The sequence below is a fragment of the Chiloscyllium plagiosum genome, chromosome 6 (genome assembly GCF_004010195.1).
Source record: "Chiloscyllium plagiosum isolate BGI_BamShark_2017 chromosome 6, ASM401019v2, whole genome shotgun sequence".
Taxonomy (NCBI): Eukaryota; Metazoa; Chordata; class Chondrichthyes; order Orectolobiformes; family Hemiscylliidae; genus Chiloscyllium; species Chiloscyllium plagiosum.
The window spans coordinates 326,632-343,434 of NC_057715.1; the positions used below are offsets into that span (position 1 = coordinate 326,632).

Below are 16,803 nucleotides of genomic sequence, written 5' to 3' on the forward strand. Positions count from 1 at the left end.
AAGGGCAGTTGCTTATGGGCAAAAACCCCTAGTCTTAATTTCCGTGTCCTATGAAAGATTTAAATAAACAGCAAAACACCCTTCGTACACAAGCAGGAGGCTGGAAGAACACAGCAAGCCAGGCAGCATCAGGGGGTGTAGAAGTCAGGTTCAGGTATTAACTGTTCTTCAGAACTAGATGTGGGTGTATGGGGAGCCACACATAAAGAGAGAGGGGGTTGGGGTTGGGGTGGGGAGAGTAGTGGCACATCCCCTCCCTCCCTTTATCTGTGGCTCCCCCTAACCCCACATCTAGTCCTGCAAAAGGGTTAATACACAAAACACTGACTTCTCCACCTCCTGGTGCTGCCTGGCTTGCTGTGTTCTTCCAGCCTCCTGCCTGTCGACTTTGAATTCCAGCATCTGCAGTTTTTTTTTCCTGTCCCTAGCAATCTACCCTTGCTTTCTACATGTGAGTTAATCGGGCATTACCAAACCAATTTTCAAGTCTGTGCTTGAGCCACTCCCTCCAGAATGGTGTTGAGTGCCTGTAGTTTTCTCTCTCCTAGATATGAGCTCCTCCTACAATGCAGGCGGCCAGGAACCGACAGGAATTACTCTCAGGGATCCAGGGAAGAATTTCAACGCGGCTGGGCGTTTCCTAGCAACTATAAACACTGGCGAAGCAATGGCTGCAGAAAGGGCTGTGAAACCAGCTTTTACTTTCAGATATCTGAGTAACAAGAAGATCAACTTCCTGGAAGACAGTAAAATCAGAGACCTCTTTATGAAATGGTAAGATCTGCACAGCTATGAGAAAGAAACGATGAGAGGCTTGAGACTGGGAGCAAAGTGTTCAACAAGGATCAGGAAAAGTTAGGGGCAAAGCGTTACCCGAATGATTCACTCACTAATTTTGTTCATTTAATTATTATCTTTATTATTGTTTACAGTTATTAGGCAGGACCCTCTGGGTAAAGAATTGACAGTGTAACTCAAAGAAATTCATTATCATTTGGGCCGGAAACAACTCACTCGTTTCTTTTCTGAAAAGCTAATCCTGAAATCGTGTTCTCATTAAGATTTCCCCTTTCTGGAATTTTCCATCCTCTCAGGTCAATGCTTGGAAGGATGAGTGTGCAGGTTTTCAGTTTTGACCAACACTTCCAGCCTTATGAAAAGGACAATTTTGTCCAGGTAGGTTCTCCAGTTCTTCTTCATAACGTTTTTAAATCTCATGTTGGCTTCTGTAGTATTTTTGAGCTGTGGTACTGCTTGTATTTTCATCTCAAATTTCCGTTTTCACACTTGCTGAGCGATCACATAATTTTGAAAAGACTCCTGTGGTGTGCGAATTTCTTACCCAATACATGTGTGAGCTTATTCATATCTAGCAGTTTTTATTTAGCAAATAAGTGATAAAATCCTTTTAAATATAATGTTGAAATCAGATACAGATAATCTCCTGCTCTGTGTTCTGATTATCAATATATATGGCAACTGTAACTATTATTATTTAATATTATTATTATTTAATATTATAATTTAATATAATAATAGCAAGCCTTTTTGCTTCAAGGACTTCCTTTCAAAGTAACAGGCCCTTTTCCCCCACCCCCACCCCGACCCCTCCCATTCACAGATACACACACATCACCAGCTCCACTTTAATTAAAGTCAATTAGCATACTCACAATATGAAGATGTGTTTTTTTCTTTTATACGTAAGAAAGTATTTCATCACAACCACCAGTCGGGTGGATGTGATATTTCAAAAAACCATTTCATGGAATCCCTACGGTGTGGAAGCAGGCCATTCAACCCATCGAGTCCATACCACCCCTCCAAACAGCACCCCACTCAGACTCATCCCCAGACCCTGTAAACCTGCATTTCTCATGGCTAACCCACCTAGCCTATATACCTTTGGACCATGGGAGGAAGCCTACATAGGCACAGAGAGTGGCCACACAGGTAGCTGCCCAAAGTTGGAATTGAACCCAGGTTCTGAGCACAGCATGACACCTGTGCTTGCCACTGAGTTGAGCTGCCACATTGATGAAGGATTGAATAGAACCAGTGTAAATCTTTACACATTTTAATAATCATTTATTTAGAGAGTTACACATTATAAGAATGCACATTCTAGCTCAACAGTCTAAAGTATATTTTAATCAATCTGTTCAGATGTGTTATGGTACACATCTGGACAAAGTGGGACTCTAACCTGATAGAGAGCCAGGGATCCTAGCACAGTACAACAACACCTTCCAGTCAATCTGTTGGGATACAGTGGATTCTAGTTATTGCTCACTATCTGCCTACAACTGAACACAATTACCATGGTAGGTGGCATCTGTTAGTCTTGTGAGACCATGGATCTGCACCTTGCTCCAATCATTGTTGGTAGAGCACTGACTTGTGGTTGGGACAGGGAGTCTTGGTTGCAGCAACTGCACACTGAGGCGCTGTCCTCCGGTGTTACTATACATTACAATAAAAGGGGGCACTTATAATGTTACTACCTCTGAGCAGGAGTCTTAGGTTCAAGTCCCACCTGCTCCAAAGGCATGTAATAACATCTCTGAACACGTTGATTCGAATACTTATACAATTAAAACTTAAGGGCTTTTGTGATGCAATCGTAGTGTCTAGTGTCCCTACCTCTGAGCCAATTAGACCTGGATTCAAGTCCCAACTGCTATAGGGGTGTGTAATAACACCTCAGGTTGATTAGAAAATATTAACAATGGGTGTGCCTACTTCTCACTGCAAAACATATCTACCTTTGGTAGGAACGCAAGGTGAACAGGAATATTAGCAAAATCATAGAGAGAGTATTTGTGAAGCACAGCAACAGAGTGAGCATGGGTCCTGGGCAGCAGGGGAAGCTAGAGATAAAACAGAGAGAACAGAGGACTGAGAAAGCACCAAGGAATAGGGAAAGAGCAGTGTTTAATCTGAACACAGAGACACAGATTCCACAGGAGATCCACAGACTTGGGTATAAGAACTACTGGCTTAAATATGTTCAGAAATAGATATTTTCACACCATATTGCAATGTTAATACAGAAATATACTAGACTGGCAAATCATGTCACATAATATTTGCAGAAATTCTTAAATTTGATTACTCTGATTCAATTGCCTAACCTATGGCAATCCTTTTCTATCCTGGAACATTCGGTGTACACGATTAGATTAGATTCCCTACAGTGTGGAAACAGGCCCTTCGCCCCAACAAGTCCACACCGACCCTCCGAAGAGTAACCCACCCAGAACCATTCCTCTCTGACTAATGCACCTAACACTATGGGCAATTTAGAATGGCCAATTCACCTAACCTGCACATCTTTGGACTGGAGGAGGAAATCCATGCAGACATGGGGAGAACACGCAAACTCCACACAGACAGTCACCCAAGGCTGGAATTGAACCTGGGACCCTGGTGCTGTGAGGCAGCAGTGCTAACCACTGAGCCACTATGCTGCCCACTATAATTTTATATTTCACCTTGTAACCTTTTGCAGTATGTCCAACTGAACATTTAAGTTTTCAAATTCATAGGGATAGAGTTTCTGCTTTGGCTGCAGTCATACAATTTTGCTAAACTGCACACATAATTACTCTTCAAGTCTCTGATCAAATTTATTTTCATTATGATAAATGTAAAGACTTCATTGAATTAACTGGGTTAATAGGAGAGCATAATTTTATTTTCATTAAGGATTATGCATCAATATCTTTAAGAGAACTAACTTTGTGCAGTATAATTCATAGAATTAAATGAGTCTTTCAGCAATAAAAGTATTTTCTAATGTGTGACCAGTCTTGCACCTATGAATATACTGTCCCAAAATCACTGAAAATAACTTCAAATAGTTATGGGCAGTTTTTTTCAGTTTTATTGATCTACATTAGACAATTATAGAGTAATTTAAAATCTGTTATGAAAATATTTTAAAATGTGCTATTAATGCCTGTGTGCCTAAACATTGTTGACTAGTTTAAAGACACTTCCTCCAATAATGCATTTATTTGAATTTCAAGTCTTTGACTTGCGCAGTTTCATGGACAATAAAATAAAACAAAGAAGTACTGGATAAACTCAGCAGGTCCTGTAGCATCTGTAGAGAGAAAACACATTGCTCAGATGATGTCAGACCTGCTAAGTTTCCCTAGCAATTCCTGTTTAACTTTATAAACAGAACTTGTTCAATATATGGAATCTTTCACCAGTGTGAAAGGTCACAGAGAACACAATGGTTTTGGATCTAGTTCAGTTAAAGTTCATTAATTGTTTACACTGGTTTGACAGATTTCCTCCGATTTCTCTAATATTATGAATCCAAATGAACAGAAACTATGCCATTGTTCTTCACGTTGTGTCAAATAAACTTGAGAGACAAATTAGATATAAATTTGTGCTTGAATGCTACTTTTCTCCAATTAAAACAGTAAACTTGTGGAAGATAATTGGTGAGTATTTCAGAAGCAATAGAATAGGACAACAATATACTCTACAGAGTGGAGCAGATCTCAGAAGAAAGAAAGACTTGTATTCATATTGTGCCTTTCAAGATTTTAAACTTCCCTAAAGTGCTTTACGGTCAGTCAAGTAATTTTGAAATGCTAGTTATTCTTGTAATTAAGATAGGCAATGTGGGATTCAATTGCATAGCAATGTGATTATGACTAGATCATATGTTTTAACTTATTGATAAATATTGTCAAATCCTACTCCTCTGCTCTTCTTCCAAATGACACACTCCAAACGTTGTTGACTAACTCAGGGAGCAGACGGTGAAAAGTCGCACCGAATGATGGCAACCCAAACAAAGACCACTTCCTCAGTCAGGCTTTGCAACGCAAATTCAGATTTTGTACGGAGAACCTGGAGTAGGACTTGAATCTGTAACCTTCTGACAAAGAGCTACAGTGCGTCTGGGCAGCGTCTGACAGAAATTGTTATGTTAGAATTGATAGCAGCAAAAATATAGGCAGGACCTTTTTATATTACTGAGACCCCAAAGCACTTCATGGTCAATGAGTTCCTTCTGAATTGCAATTAGAATTCTGTGGACACAAATTTAGAAATATATGTGAAAAATCCAATGGACAGATAGTTATTGTGTCTATTCATTACATTTATTCATTCTATGCCTTTTATCCTGTAGGCATTTTTCCAGGATTCAAACGTTAAGGCAAACCTAAAGGTACTCTCACCCTTATCTTCTGAATGGACAACTCTAGGTACGATTCAGTTCTCTACTTGTCTTTCTGTATCTGACATTTTCACCTTACATTGACCAATCTGTGTGGACAAAATGCTGACAACAGTCTTCAGTATATATTTTACTAGTTTAGACCTGTGACTGCTTATTCTGATCCTATAGTTTGATTTAAACTGTTGTAAAAATAAATAAATCAGTTGGGGTCGTAACATGGGTAAAAATATCAACTTCACACCAGGAATCTTTTGGAAAGTTCAATGAGTTGTTTCCAATTTTCCAAAGAAAAACACCTCGCAAATGTTTCTTCCAGATTTCTTGCCGATTCCCATCTCGTTCAGAGCACTATAACATTTCAATAATGAAGGACCCATTTCTCCAATTTACTCTCATATTTAGACCAATGAGGCTGTTTTGTTGTCCAGAAATACAAATAGCACTGAAAGAGTGGTCTTAAAGATTGTTCATGACTTCTTTTGAAATATATTTTACTGAGTTAACTCTATTTTCCTACATGCATTGACTTTACTGATTGTGGTTTTGCATTGGTTGAACATTTTGAACACCAATACTTCATCTGTATCAATTTTAGTTTCATTCACAAAGTTTGTCTGTTGCCTATTTTCCTTTCAGTGGAAACAATTTAACGTTCGTCCACATGGAATATACTCTGGGTGGAGGACTCCAACTACTTAGCCTTGCGTTTTAAACTAACGTGCTAGCTTTCTGGTGCGTGTGTTCATGTTTCTGTGTTGTCTGCCTGATAGAAGGGTTTGTAGGAAAGCATTACCAGAGTGCAAAGGATCTTTGATGAAGTTGACAGCCTTTCTGTGGCAGTGAGGCATGTAAATGGAGTCCATGAATGGAAGGTTAGCTCCTGTCATGGCCTAGGCTGGGCAGATGTCACAGTGGCTCAGTGATTAGCACTGCTACGTCACAGCGCCAGGGACCTGGGTTCAATTCTACCCTTAATTCACTGTCTGTGTGGAGTTTGTACATTCTCCATGAGTTTGCTTTGGTTTCCTCCCACAATCCAAAGGTGTGCAGGTTAGTGGATTGGTCATGCTAAATTGCCCCATAGTGTGCAGGCTAACTATGAAAAATGCAGGAATTGGGTCTGGGTGCGATGCTTTTCAGAGGGGTTGGTGTGAACTTGATGGGTAGAATGGCCTGCTTCCATACTGTAGGGATTCTGTAATAATTATATGAATAAATATGATAAGGCACACAGAAGGTGCTATATTTTTAACAGTGCACTATTGTACACATTCCATATAATTCATATATAGTTTGCATAATAACAGCAGGTTTACATGGACAAACTGCCCAAGTATCTCCGGTCTCAACTTTAACATCACTACTATCAGCAACAGAAGCCATATTCATGTGACAAATTTGCAATGAAATACATCACAGCTGAGAACCTCAGGATCTGATTTCCTACTTGGGTTTTCTGGCTGGTGGTAGTTGCAAATTACTTCACCTGCTGAGCTCCCCTATAATTCACGTTGAGGATGTCTAAGAAGCCTCCTCCATCAGCTAGTTGTTTCACTGTCTATTACCGTTCACACTTGTGAAAAGAGGACTCTAACGCCCATCACCAAGATTGACGAGAAGACACCAACTCGAGAGCAAAAACTAGGTGTCTTGAAGAACATACCTGCTAGACCTGGGGCAGCTTCTAGGTAACCAGCATCAAGGGAAAACCTAATTAACCTCATTCTCACCAATTTACAAGTCACAAATACATCTATCCATAACAGCACTGGTAACCATGGTTAACTCACTGTCCTTATAAATATAGGACTTCATTTCCATATTGAAAATCAACTATGCTAAATGGGATAGCTGTAAGATAGATCCAGCAGCCTAATACTGGGCATTTGTGTTAGTGGACTATCTGCAGGAGCATAATTTTATTCAACAATAATCTAACCTTGTAATCCAACAGATCCCTTACTCTAGTATGGCCATCATGTTTGAGGATCAATCCTGGTACAATGAGCTGTGTGGGAGAGCGTGGCAGACACAGCTATAATTGAGGGGCCAGTCTGGTGAGGTGAGGTTACAACTATATAAATGCTAAGCAGCATAAGCAGCATGCAGCAGACAGAGCTAAGCAATTCCACAATCAGTGGGAGAGTCCAAAGGTCTGCACTCCCCACAAGTGTGAACGGTGAGGGACAGTGAAACAACGGGCTGCTGGGGGAGGTTTCTTAGACATCCCCAGCGCTAATAATAGGGGAGCTCAGAACACTGGTTGAAAAGACAAGGCGAAGTAGTTTGCAACTACCACCAGCCCGAAATCCCAAGTAGAAAATTAGTCTCCTGAGGTTCTCAACTGTGACGTATTTCATTGCAAATTTGTCACATGAATTTGGCTTCTGTTGCTGATAGTAGTGATGTTAAAGTTGAGACCAGTGATACTTGGGCAGTTTGTCCATGTAAATCTGCTGTTATTATGGAAACTATATATGAATTATGTACAACATAGCACCTTCTGTGAGCCTTATCATTTTTATTCATATAATTATTATAGAATCCCTATAGCAGGCCATTCTGCCCATCAAGTTCACACCAACCCCTCTGAAAAGCATCCCACCCAGACCCAATTCATGTATTTCTCATAGCTAGCCTTCACATTATGGGGCAACTTAGCATGACCAATCCACTTAACCTGCACACCTTTGGACTGTGGAAGGAAACCAAAGCAAACTCATGCAGACACAGAGGGAATGTGCAAATTCCACACAGTTGCCTGAAGGCAGAATTGAACCTGGATCCCTAGCATTGTGAGGCAGCAATGCTTACCACTGTGCCAGTGTGTCATCCACCCAGCCCAGGCCATGACAGGAGCTAACCTTCCACCATGGACTCCATTTACACGGCTCACTGCCACAGAAAGGCTGCCAACTTGATCAAATACCCTTTGCACTCTGGTAATGCTCTCCTACAACCTCCTCCATCAGGCAGAAGATTCAGAAGCCTGAACACACGCGCACCAGCAGGTTCAGGAACAGCTTCTTCCCAGCCATTATTAGGTTATCGAATGGAGTCTCTAGCCTCAAATAATGCTGTTTAATCAATGTATGCCTCTGTCTAAATCTTTTGTTCAGTACATCCTTACTGACTATGATCTGCCTGTACTGCCCATAAACAAAGCTTTTCACTGTACCTCCATACACGTGACATTCCATCAATCACAACTGAACCTCCTTTTTACAAAGCATAAGGCACTGGCTAACCCATTGTATTTGCAGTTATTTTGTTCCTATTTTTTCCCAGTTTCTTACCTCTGTTCAATCCCAAGAATGCTCCTCCAGCTGAGTGCAATGTGAAGGCATGCCTCTGGCAGTACAGCCCTCGCACTTACTGTCTTTGAGGGGTGCACTGTGACTCTGATACTATAGTCCAAACTGGAAATTTACTGCATGGTAACTGTTGGTACCATTGCTTCATGGTGCAGTGTGTTAGAACAATCGTAATGCTCAGTGTGCACTGTAGCTTACTTAAGAGTAAAGCAATTGTTCATTACAACACTTTTTTGCCTTCTTTGTTCTTTCATGGGGCATGGATATCACTAGCAAGGACATTATTTGTAGCCCATCTCTCATCGCTCTTGAACTGAGTGAAGTTAAAACTTTACCACATTGGATACTATTGCTTTGGAAACTCATGTGGGCCAGACCAAGTAAGGATTGTAGATCTCCTTCCTTAAATGCCACTAATGAATCAGCTGGATTTTTACAACAATCAATTAAAGTTAATATGACCATCAATGAGCCTAGTTTCATAATTTCAAATTTTATTAACTAAATTCAATTTCTACCAGGATGAGATTTGAACCCATGACCCAAAAGCATGACCCACAATTAGACAATGCCATTGTGCCACTAATTACATAAGTTTCTACGTTCTATGTAAATATGGTCAGGTATTGATATGTTTCAATGTATCTTTAATTTTGTCTTAATAGGGAAAGAAGTTAAGGGGATACAGGTTGAAGAGGTTCCATGTAATCAACTTTCAATGTTATTCTTTGACTGTTTGTACACGGAAGGGATTGTGCGAGAAACAGGCCATATTACAAAGTGTCTGGATGAGTTTTATGAGGATTTTGTTATCTCTGACCAACTTCGACAGGTAAGGTGTTTGTGGAACAGAAAATGCCATGATGTGTTGATGGCATCGCTGTGCAGAATTAGTTCATTTTAATAATGTCAGTGACCATATTGTTTGCTTCACAAATTCAATATTGCAGTTTTTGGTTCTCGTACCTGAATGTATCACAAATCAGATTAATTTTCACTTCTTAGCTTGTCTGTAAGATGGAGAGCTCTGCAAATGCAGTATGTTTGTCAGATGAAAGAAAATATTTATATAACTGATTTTAAAGAAATATGATTAATTAGATCCAGGCCAGTTGTATAATTGTGCAATTTATGGAGATTACTCTCTTATTCTACCTCTCTTTCTTCACATGTTTAAACCTATCTCTCTGACCAAGGTTTTGATCATCTGAAACAAAACCAGCTGGAGAAACTCAGCAGGTCTGGCAGTGTGTGCAGGAAGAAAAACATAGTTAGTGTTTCAAATCTGGTGACTCATTATCAGAATTGATAGTCACTAGGAAAAGGTACTGTATGGTGAAGCTGAAATGGCAATGGGGGAGGTGGATGTGATCGGATCGGTGGAGATGGGGTGAGAGAGAGGGATACAAAAGGTGTTGGTAAACAAGGAGATTATGGATAGCAGACCAGGACAGAAGAAAAGTTGGATAAGCACTAATACGAGCTGAGAATAAGGAAATGGGTTCCTAGGAGTACATGGAAATGGGTGATTGTGCTAAAAACAGTCTATGCCTTACTTCATGAAACAATTAAATATTTTGCAACAAACTTCAATCTAAGGGACCATATAGTCTGTGATCACTATTCTGAGTGCAACTACCAATTGTATGATATCATCTCGGCTTGAACAGATGTTTTTAAGGGTCTTCACTTGCAGGGTTGCTTTTCCCTGCCTCATATGCACACCATAAGGTATTTTCACACAATAAATAAAATGCTTCAAGAGTTTGCATTAAACCAGAGAAAATTATGCAGTTCAATTTATGTTATTTGCAGCCATGCTTACATCAACCCCATTACTGCTACCTTTGATGTTTTTATTTGATTCACATACTCATCATTAATGCATTATACCTGCTGATATCTATAACTGCATCCCTTTAACTTGTTTTTCTAAAGAAAACTGACTGTTACATCAGAGAGATCCGCTCGGGTTCCTCAACCCCCATTCTTTACTCCTATAAACAAGAGTCTCCCCAGGGGGACCCAGGAGTGTTTCTGATGTAGGAAAATCAGAGAGCTGGTGAAAGATGGGAGTTCATTGTGGTATTTGGTTTATTTTGCCATTATGGCTGTTGGGTCACATGCACTATAAGTTACCAAGAAACCCTTAAGTAACATTTTTCACAGAAGGTCACAAGTAAAATCTGCTTATCAGAGATTTGTCCTTGCATCTCCTCATCCTCCAACTCTCTGTCAGATTAAAAATAAAGAAGCAGAATTTTCAATCCAATATATACAATGACAACATACCTAGCTGCACTGCCACCATGTTTAGCAGCACGGCAATGCTGAAACATTCCTCATCATGCTGAGCATGAGGCTTACGTCTGGACAGTGATAACGGGTGGGCCACAGCAGAGGGTGCAGTGGTATACAGCACATGCATGAGTATGGAGGGCTGGCAAAAAAGGTATTGAGCCAAAGTTTGGGGAAATCACATAAAGTAGCCCCTTAACTGCAGTGCCCCTGCATCCAGACTTGACCAGTCCTGTTATTAAAAGAAAAATCTTTGAAGGCATCAAACATAAGTTGAGGCATAGGTAGTATTTTCTCAAAATTGAAACTGTAGCCTGCTGTTTCTCTCCTAAAAATGAGAAGGAAACTGTAGACTTCAAGGGATTACCCTTGGCTTTCTCGTCACGTGACATCCAGAATATTACTGATAGAAATGGGAAACACACAAGATGTCAGAGATGGCCAGTATGTTGAATTATTTATTCAGAAATAAATTGTTGAATTCAAAGGTTAACTGATTAGGAACTATTTAGTGTTATGGATTTGACCAAACCCCCCTCAAAATATGAAGGAGATAGCCTAGACCCTAACTTTTAACTTATTTAAAGGCAAGTGTAAGGTGCTGTGTTTCAAATGTAATTTGATTGGTTACATCTCCTTCACTTTAGGCAAAAACACTTTATTCTTACTCTGCAGTTAGAATAAAACAAAAGAAAGAAGAATTGTCTAACTTTAACTCTATTCAAACACTTAACGAATAATAGATTATTTAACTACTAAAACAGCAATTGTTCCAATATAGTAACATCCCATAAACGCACCCTTGGCAAAGGCAAATTCAGTAAAATAGATTATCTCACATGCAATTTGTCTCCTGTCTAGAAGGAAAGAACACCAAGCAAATTTCTGGTAGAGAAGGGTGCATGGCAGCTTCCACAACCAATTTTCAAGCCCCAATAATTAATGAAAGCGAAACTAAAACCCTGATTCTGTGGGAACATGACTCCACCCATTCAGGCTGCTTCTATTGTTCTAACTTTTTAAAAAAAGCTTCACAAATTGTTTACATTATTGGCTTGGAATAGACAGCTCAAATCCATAAGACTCAAAACCTCTCTTCAAAAAATAGTCAGGACAAAACACTCCTCTTACAACCATATTGCCACACTAGAGGTCAGTGGATGTTCTTTCCATTACATTACCTTGATAATTCAAATTTTCCTTTAACTAATTGAGAAAGATGTGACATACACAATTTGATTTATTAACATATTTATACCACTGTACAAATATACACAAAATATCCTCTAAGAAATCGTCTCTTCTCTGATCCTGATCTCTTGAGCATCTCCAATTTTAATGCCTCTGCCATTAGAAGCAAATACAAAAGGAGACCTCAGATATCTATAAGAGTAATTTTAGGGGATTTTAACTTGGAACTACCACAGTGTTAAGGGCTTGGATAAAGAGGAATTTGTTAAGTGTGTACAAGAAAATTTTCTTATCAATATATAAATGTACCTACTAGAGAAGGAGCAAAACTGGACCTTGTCTTGGGAAGTAAGCCAGGGCATGTGCCTGAGGTGTCAGTGGGGAAGCATTTTGGGGCCAGTGACCAGAATTCTATTAATTTTAAAATAGTGATGGAAAAGGATAGACCTGATCTAAACTTCTAAATTGGAGTAAGGCCAATATTGACAGTATGAGGCAAGAACTTTCAAAAGTTGATTGTGAGTGACTATTCACAGGTAAAGGGGCAGTTGGGAAGTGGGGGGGGGCTTTAAAAATTAGATAAATAGACTTCAGAGACAGTATATTCCTGTTAGTGTGAAAGTCAAGGCTGATAGGTGTAGGGAATGATGGATGACAAGAGGAATTGAGGCTCTGGCCAAGAAAAAGAAGGAAGCTTATGTCAGGTATAGACAGTTAGGATCAAGTGAATCCCAAAGACGTATAAAGGCACTAAGAGTATATGTAAGAGAGAAATCAGGAGGGCAAAAGGGGGACATGAAATAGCTTTGGCAAATAAGGTTAAGGAGAATCCAAAGCAATTCTACAAATATATTAAAGTTGAAAGAGTTAGAGAGAGAGAATAGGGCTCCTTAGAGGTCAGCAAGGCCATCTATATGTGGAACCACAGGAGCTTTCATATCAGTGTTTACTGTGGGGAAGGTTATGCAAGCCAAAGAACCACGGGAAATAAATAGTGAAAACTTGAAAAGTCGAGAGTGTATTGCTGGAAAAGCACAGCAGGTCAGGCAGCATCCGCGGAGCATAAACCCTTCCTCAGATATCTTGAAAAGTGTCCATATTACAGAAGAGGAGCTGCTGGAAATCTTAAAATGTATAAAGGTGGATAAATCCCTGGGACCTAATCAGGTGTACCTCAAAACTCTGTGGAAAGCTAGGAAAGTGATTGCTGGGCTCCTTGCTGAGATATTTTTCATCAACAGCCAAAGGAGAGGTGCCAGAAGACTGAAGGTTGGCTAATGTGATGCTACTATTTAAGAAGACCGTAAGGAAAAGCCAGGGAGCTATAGACCGGTGAGCCTTACGTCGGTGGATCCTGAGGGACTGGATTTAGATGCATTTGGAGAAGCAGAGTGTGATTTGGGATAGTCAGCATGAGTGTGTGGGGGAAATTATGTCTCACGAACCTGATAAGGTTTTTTGAAGAAGTGAAAAAGACGACTGATGAAGGCAGAGCAATAGACACCGTCTATATGGACTTTAGCAAGGTGTTTGACAAGGTTCTGCAGAGTAGACTGATTAGTAAGGTTAGATCACATGGAATCCAAGGGGAGCTAGCCAATTGGATACTAAATTGGATTGAAGGTAGAAGACAGAGGGAGGTGGTGGAGGGTTGCTTTTCAGACTGGAGGCCTGTGACCAGTGGAGTGCCACAAGGATTGGTGCTGGGTCCACTGCTTTTTGTCATTTACATAAATGTTTTTGGATGTGAATATAGGAGGCCTCATTTGTAAATTAGTAGATGACACCAAAATTGGAGGTGTAGTGGACAGTGTACAATGGGACCTTGATCAGATGGGCAGATGGGCTGAGGAGTGGTAGGTGGAGTTTAAGTTAGATAAATGTGAGGTGTTGCATTTTGGAAAGGCAAGTCAGGGCAGGACTTATACACTGAATGGTAGGGCACTGAGTGTTGCCGAACAAAGAGATCTAGAGGTGCGTGTATAGTTCCTTGGAAGTGGAGTCGGAGGGAGGCAGGATAGGGAAGAAAGTATTTGGTATGCTTGCTTTCATCAGACAGTGTATTGAGTATAGGAGTCGGGATGTTGAGGCTGTACAGGACATTGGTTAAGCCATTTTTCAAATACTACATTCACTTCTGGTCTTCCGACTAAAGTGAAAATGTTGTTAAACTTGACAGAGCTGAGAAAAGATTTACAAGGATGCTGCCAGGTTTGGAGGGTTTGAGCTACAGGGAGAGGCTGAACAGGCTGGGGCTGTTTTCCCTGGAACGTCAGAGGCTGAGGGGTGACCTTGTAGAGATTTATAAAATCGTGAGGGGCTTAGATAGGGTGAATAGCCAAGGTCTTTTTCTCAGGGTGGGGGAGACCACCAACTTAGCATTGATGCAATGATTGAAAGAAACAAGGAGCAAATTCATATTATTTATCTTGAAGCAGTAGGAAAGATGTTGCACAAAATAGAAACAAGCAGAGTGCCTGAAGGGTGGAAAGATAAAAAATTGTTTTATCTCTCCACCCTTCAGGCACTCTGCCTGTATTCCTCATGAAGGGCTTTTGCCCGAAACGTCGATTTTCCTGCTCCTCGGATGCTGCCTGACCTGCTGTGCTTTTCCAGCACAACTCAACTCCAGAATCTGGTTTCCAGCATCTGCAGTCATTGTTTTTAACTGCAAAATAGAAACAATACTGTTTGAGAAATGTGCTGAAGTATATTATATATTCATCATCAATTATGAAAGTAATGAACAAATGTTGTTTTATTCCTAATTTTCCTTTAAGTTTGACTAATTCCATATTTAACTGTTTCACACTTAATTTAGGTGTTACTTTTGGAAGAATCAGATAAATATCAAATATTCAGTGACAAAGAACGTGAGGAATTTGTCTTTCGTATCTTCAAACATCTCTGTTTGGGGGGAGTCCTCTGCCAATATGAAGATACAATTGATCCCTATCTGGAAACCTGTAAAACAATGTACAAGGAGTTGGTCAGGTTTGAAAAATGTGTCCTTGATTTATTTTCTTTGAGTAGCAAAGTACAGAGGAGCCTCGAATATCTGAAGGACATGGACGGGGAGTGTTTTGTTTGGTTAATCGAATTCCAGGTAATCGAATGCTGGATAACATAATTTAGCTGAGCATCGAGACATTGCGATCTTGTCGGATAATCTAATATTCGGATAATTAAATGCTGGATAATCAAGGTTCCTCTGTATAAAGTTTTCAAGACCTCAGTTTGCACCTGTTGGAGAGTTCTTCACTTCTGTGTACCATGGAAATGTCTGAAGTGGTCCGGAAAATTTCCTGTATCTGAACTAAGGGTATCTTTTCATTCTTTCTAATTTAATAATTCCTGTTCTCTATATACTTTATCACATACTCCATGACAGTAGCCTGTGGAGGAAAAGCTTGCAACTGCAAATTTGCTGGAGGGTTAGGAGGAAATCATCAGTCAAGTTACTGCATACATTTGTGTTCCTTCTACTCCTGATGTTGCACTGTTAGCTTTCACATTACACTTACAGGAAAGCTTGCACATTTTGTGATGCATTCATTTTCCTTGTTTGTTATTGCATTTGCCTTACCTTGAAGCCCAAAGAATTGAATAGCAAACATAACAGTAATCTTAACTGAAGAGCCTGAAGTTGTTTAGGATGTGTCAGTATCACATTGCCTTCAATTACCTCAGGCCTCAGTGGAGGGCATCTCACTTGCTTGGATATTGTTTGGGTGGAGATATACAGAAGGAAACAGTTCCAGTCCCAGTGTTTGAAAGGTATGAAGGTGTCAGAATAATTTGCACAGCTGCAATTGAGGAATCTGATAAACGGCAAGAATGAGCCATGAGCAATGTAAGATTAGATTAGATTACTTTACAGTGTGGAAACAGGCCCTTCGGCCCAACAAGTCCACACCGACCCTCCGAAGAGCAACCCACCCAGACCCATTCTCCTACACCTAACACTACGGGCAATTTAGCATGGCCAATTCACCTGACCTGCATATCTTTTGGACTGTGGGAGAAAACCAGAGCACCCAGAGGAAACCCACGCAGATACAGGGAGAATGTGCAAAATCCACACAGACAGTCGCCTGAGGTGAGAATTGAACCCAGGTCTCTGGCACTGTGAGGCAACAGTGCTAACCACTGAGCCACCGTGCCAGCCATCAGATCATCAGAAGGTCTTTAAGTTATGTTACAGCACAAAGCATACTCCTGCTTTTTTCATTCCTTTATTTACGATATATTTATGTGAATCTTTCCTTCGCAAATGTGTATACTGTTGTGATGTGTTCAGCCTATCAGAAATATATTGGCAATTAATGCATCAAAGATACTCAGTTTATATTTATTCTCAATCATGCTTTTGTTACTTGAAACTATGTGGTAGATGTGGAAAGATTTTGCAGTAACTGTGATGAAAATATACATGTTACTGAGGACCATTGAAGGAAATTAAGGATCTTTGTTAAGAATTAGTTCACTGCACCTCACTGGGAGTTGCAAATCTCATGTACAATGGCAAATTTGAAATGAAAAGGAGTTAATTAAAACATTTTTATTTTGCAGTTTCTTAATTTTGTAAAATTACTTGTAAAACTTACCAGGGCCCGATAAACTAAAGCACTTGGCAAAACTGACAATGTTGGTGCATTTTATTCTAGTTGAGAATGTGTTGCTGGAAAAGCACAGCAGGTCAGGCAGCATCCGAGGAGCAGGGGAATCGACTTTTTGGGCCAGAGCCCTTTGTCAGGAATAGAGGCAGGGACCCTCGGGGGTGGAGAGATA

At 40.1% G+C, this 16,803-nt stretch overlaps 1 protein-coding gene across 2 annotated transcripts in view; it reads left to right on the forward strand.

The window, feature by feature from the left end:
- The first annotated feature begins 365 nt into the window (after positions 1-365).
- The window catches only part of cfap300 (cilia and flagella associated protein 300), a 34,939-nt gene continuing 18,501 nt past the window's right edge, over positions 366-16,803 (forward strand). For both annotated transcript variants that reach the window (XR_006311849.1, XM_043691119.1), the window contains exons 1-6: positions 366-451; positions 549-774; positions 1,095-1,176; positions 5,159-5,234; positions 9,189-9,355; positions 14,834-15,006. Coding sequence is in view for 1 of the 2 variants with exons in the window: in XM_043691119.1 (XP_043547054.1) it covers positions 551-774; positions 1,095-1,176; positions 5,159-5,234; positions 9,189-9,355; positions 14,834-15,006 (722 nt within the window). In the remaining variant the exon portion in view is untranslated. The remainder of the gene's footprint in view (positions 452-548; positions 775-1,094; positions 1,177-5,158; positions 5,235-9,188; positions 9,356-14,833; positions 15,007-16,803) is intronic.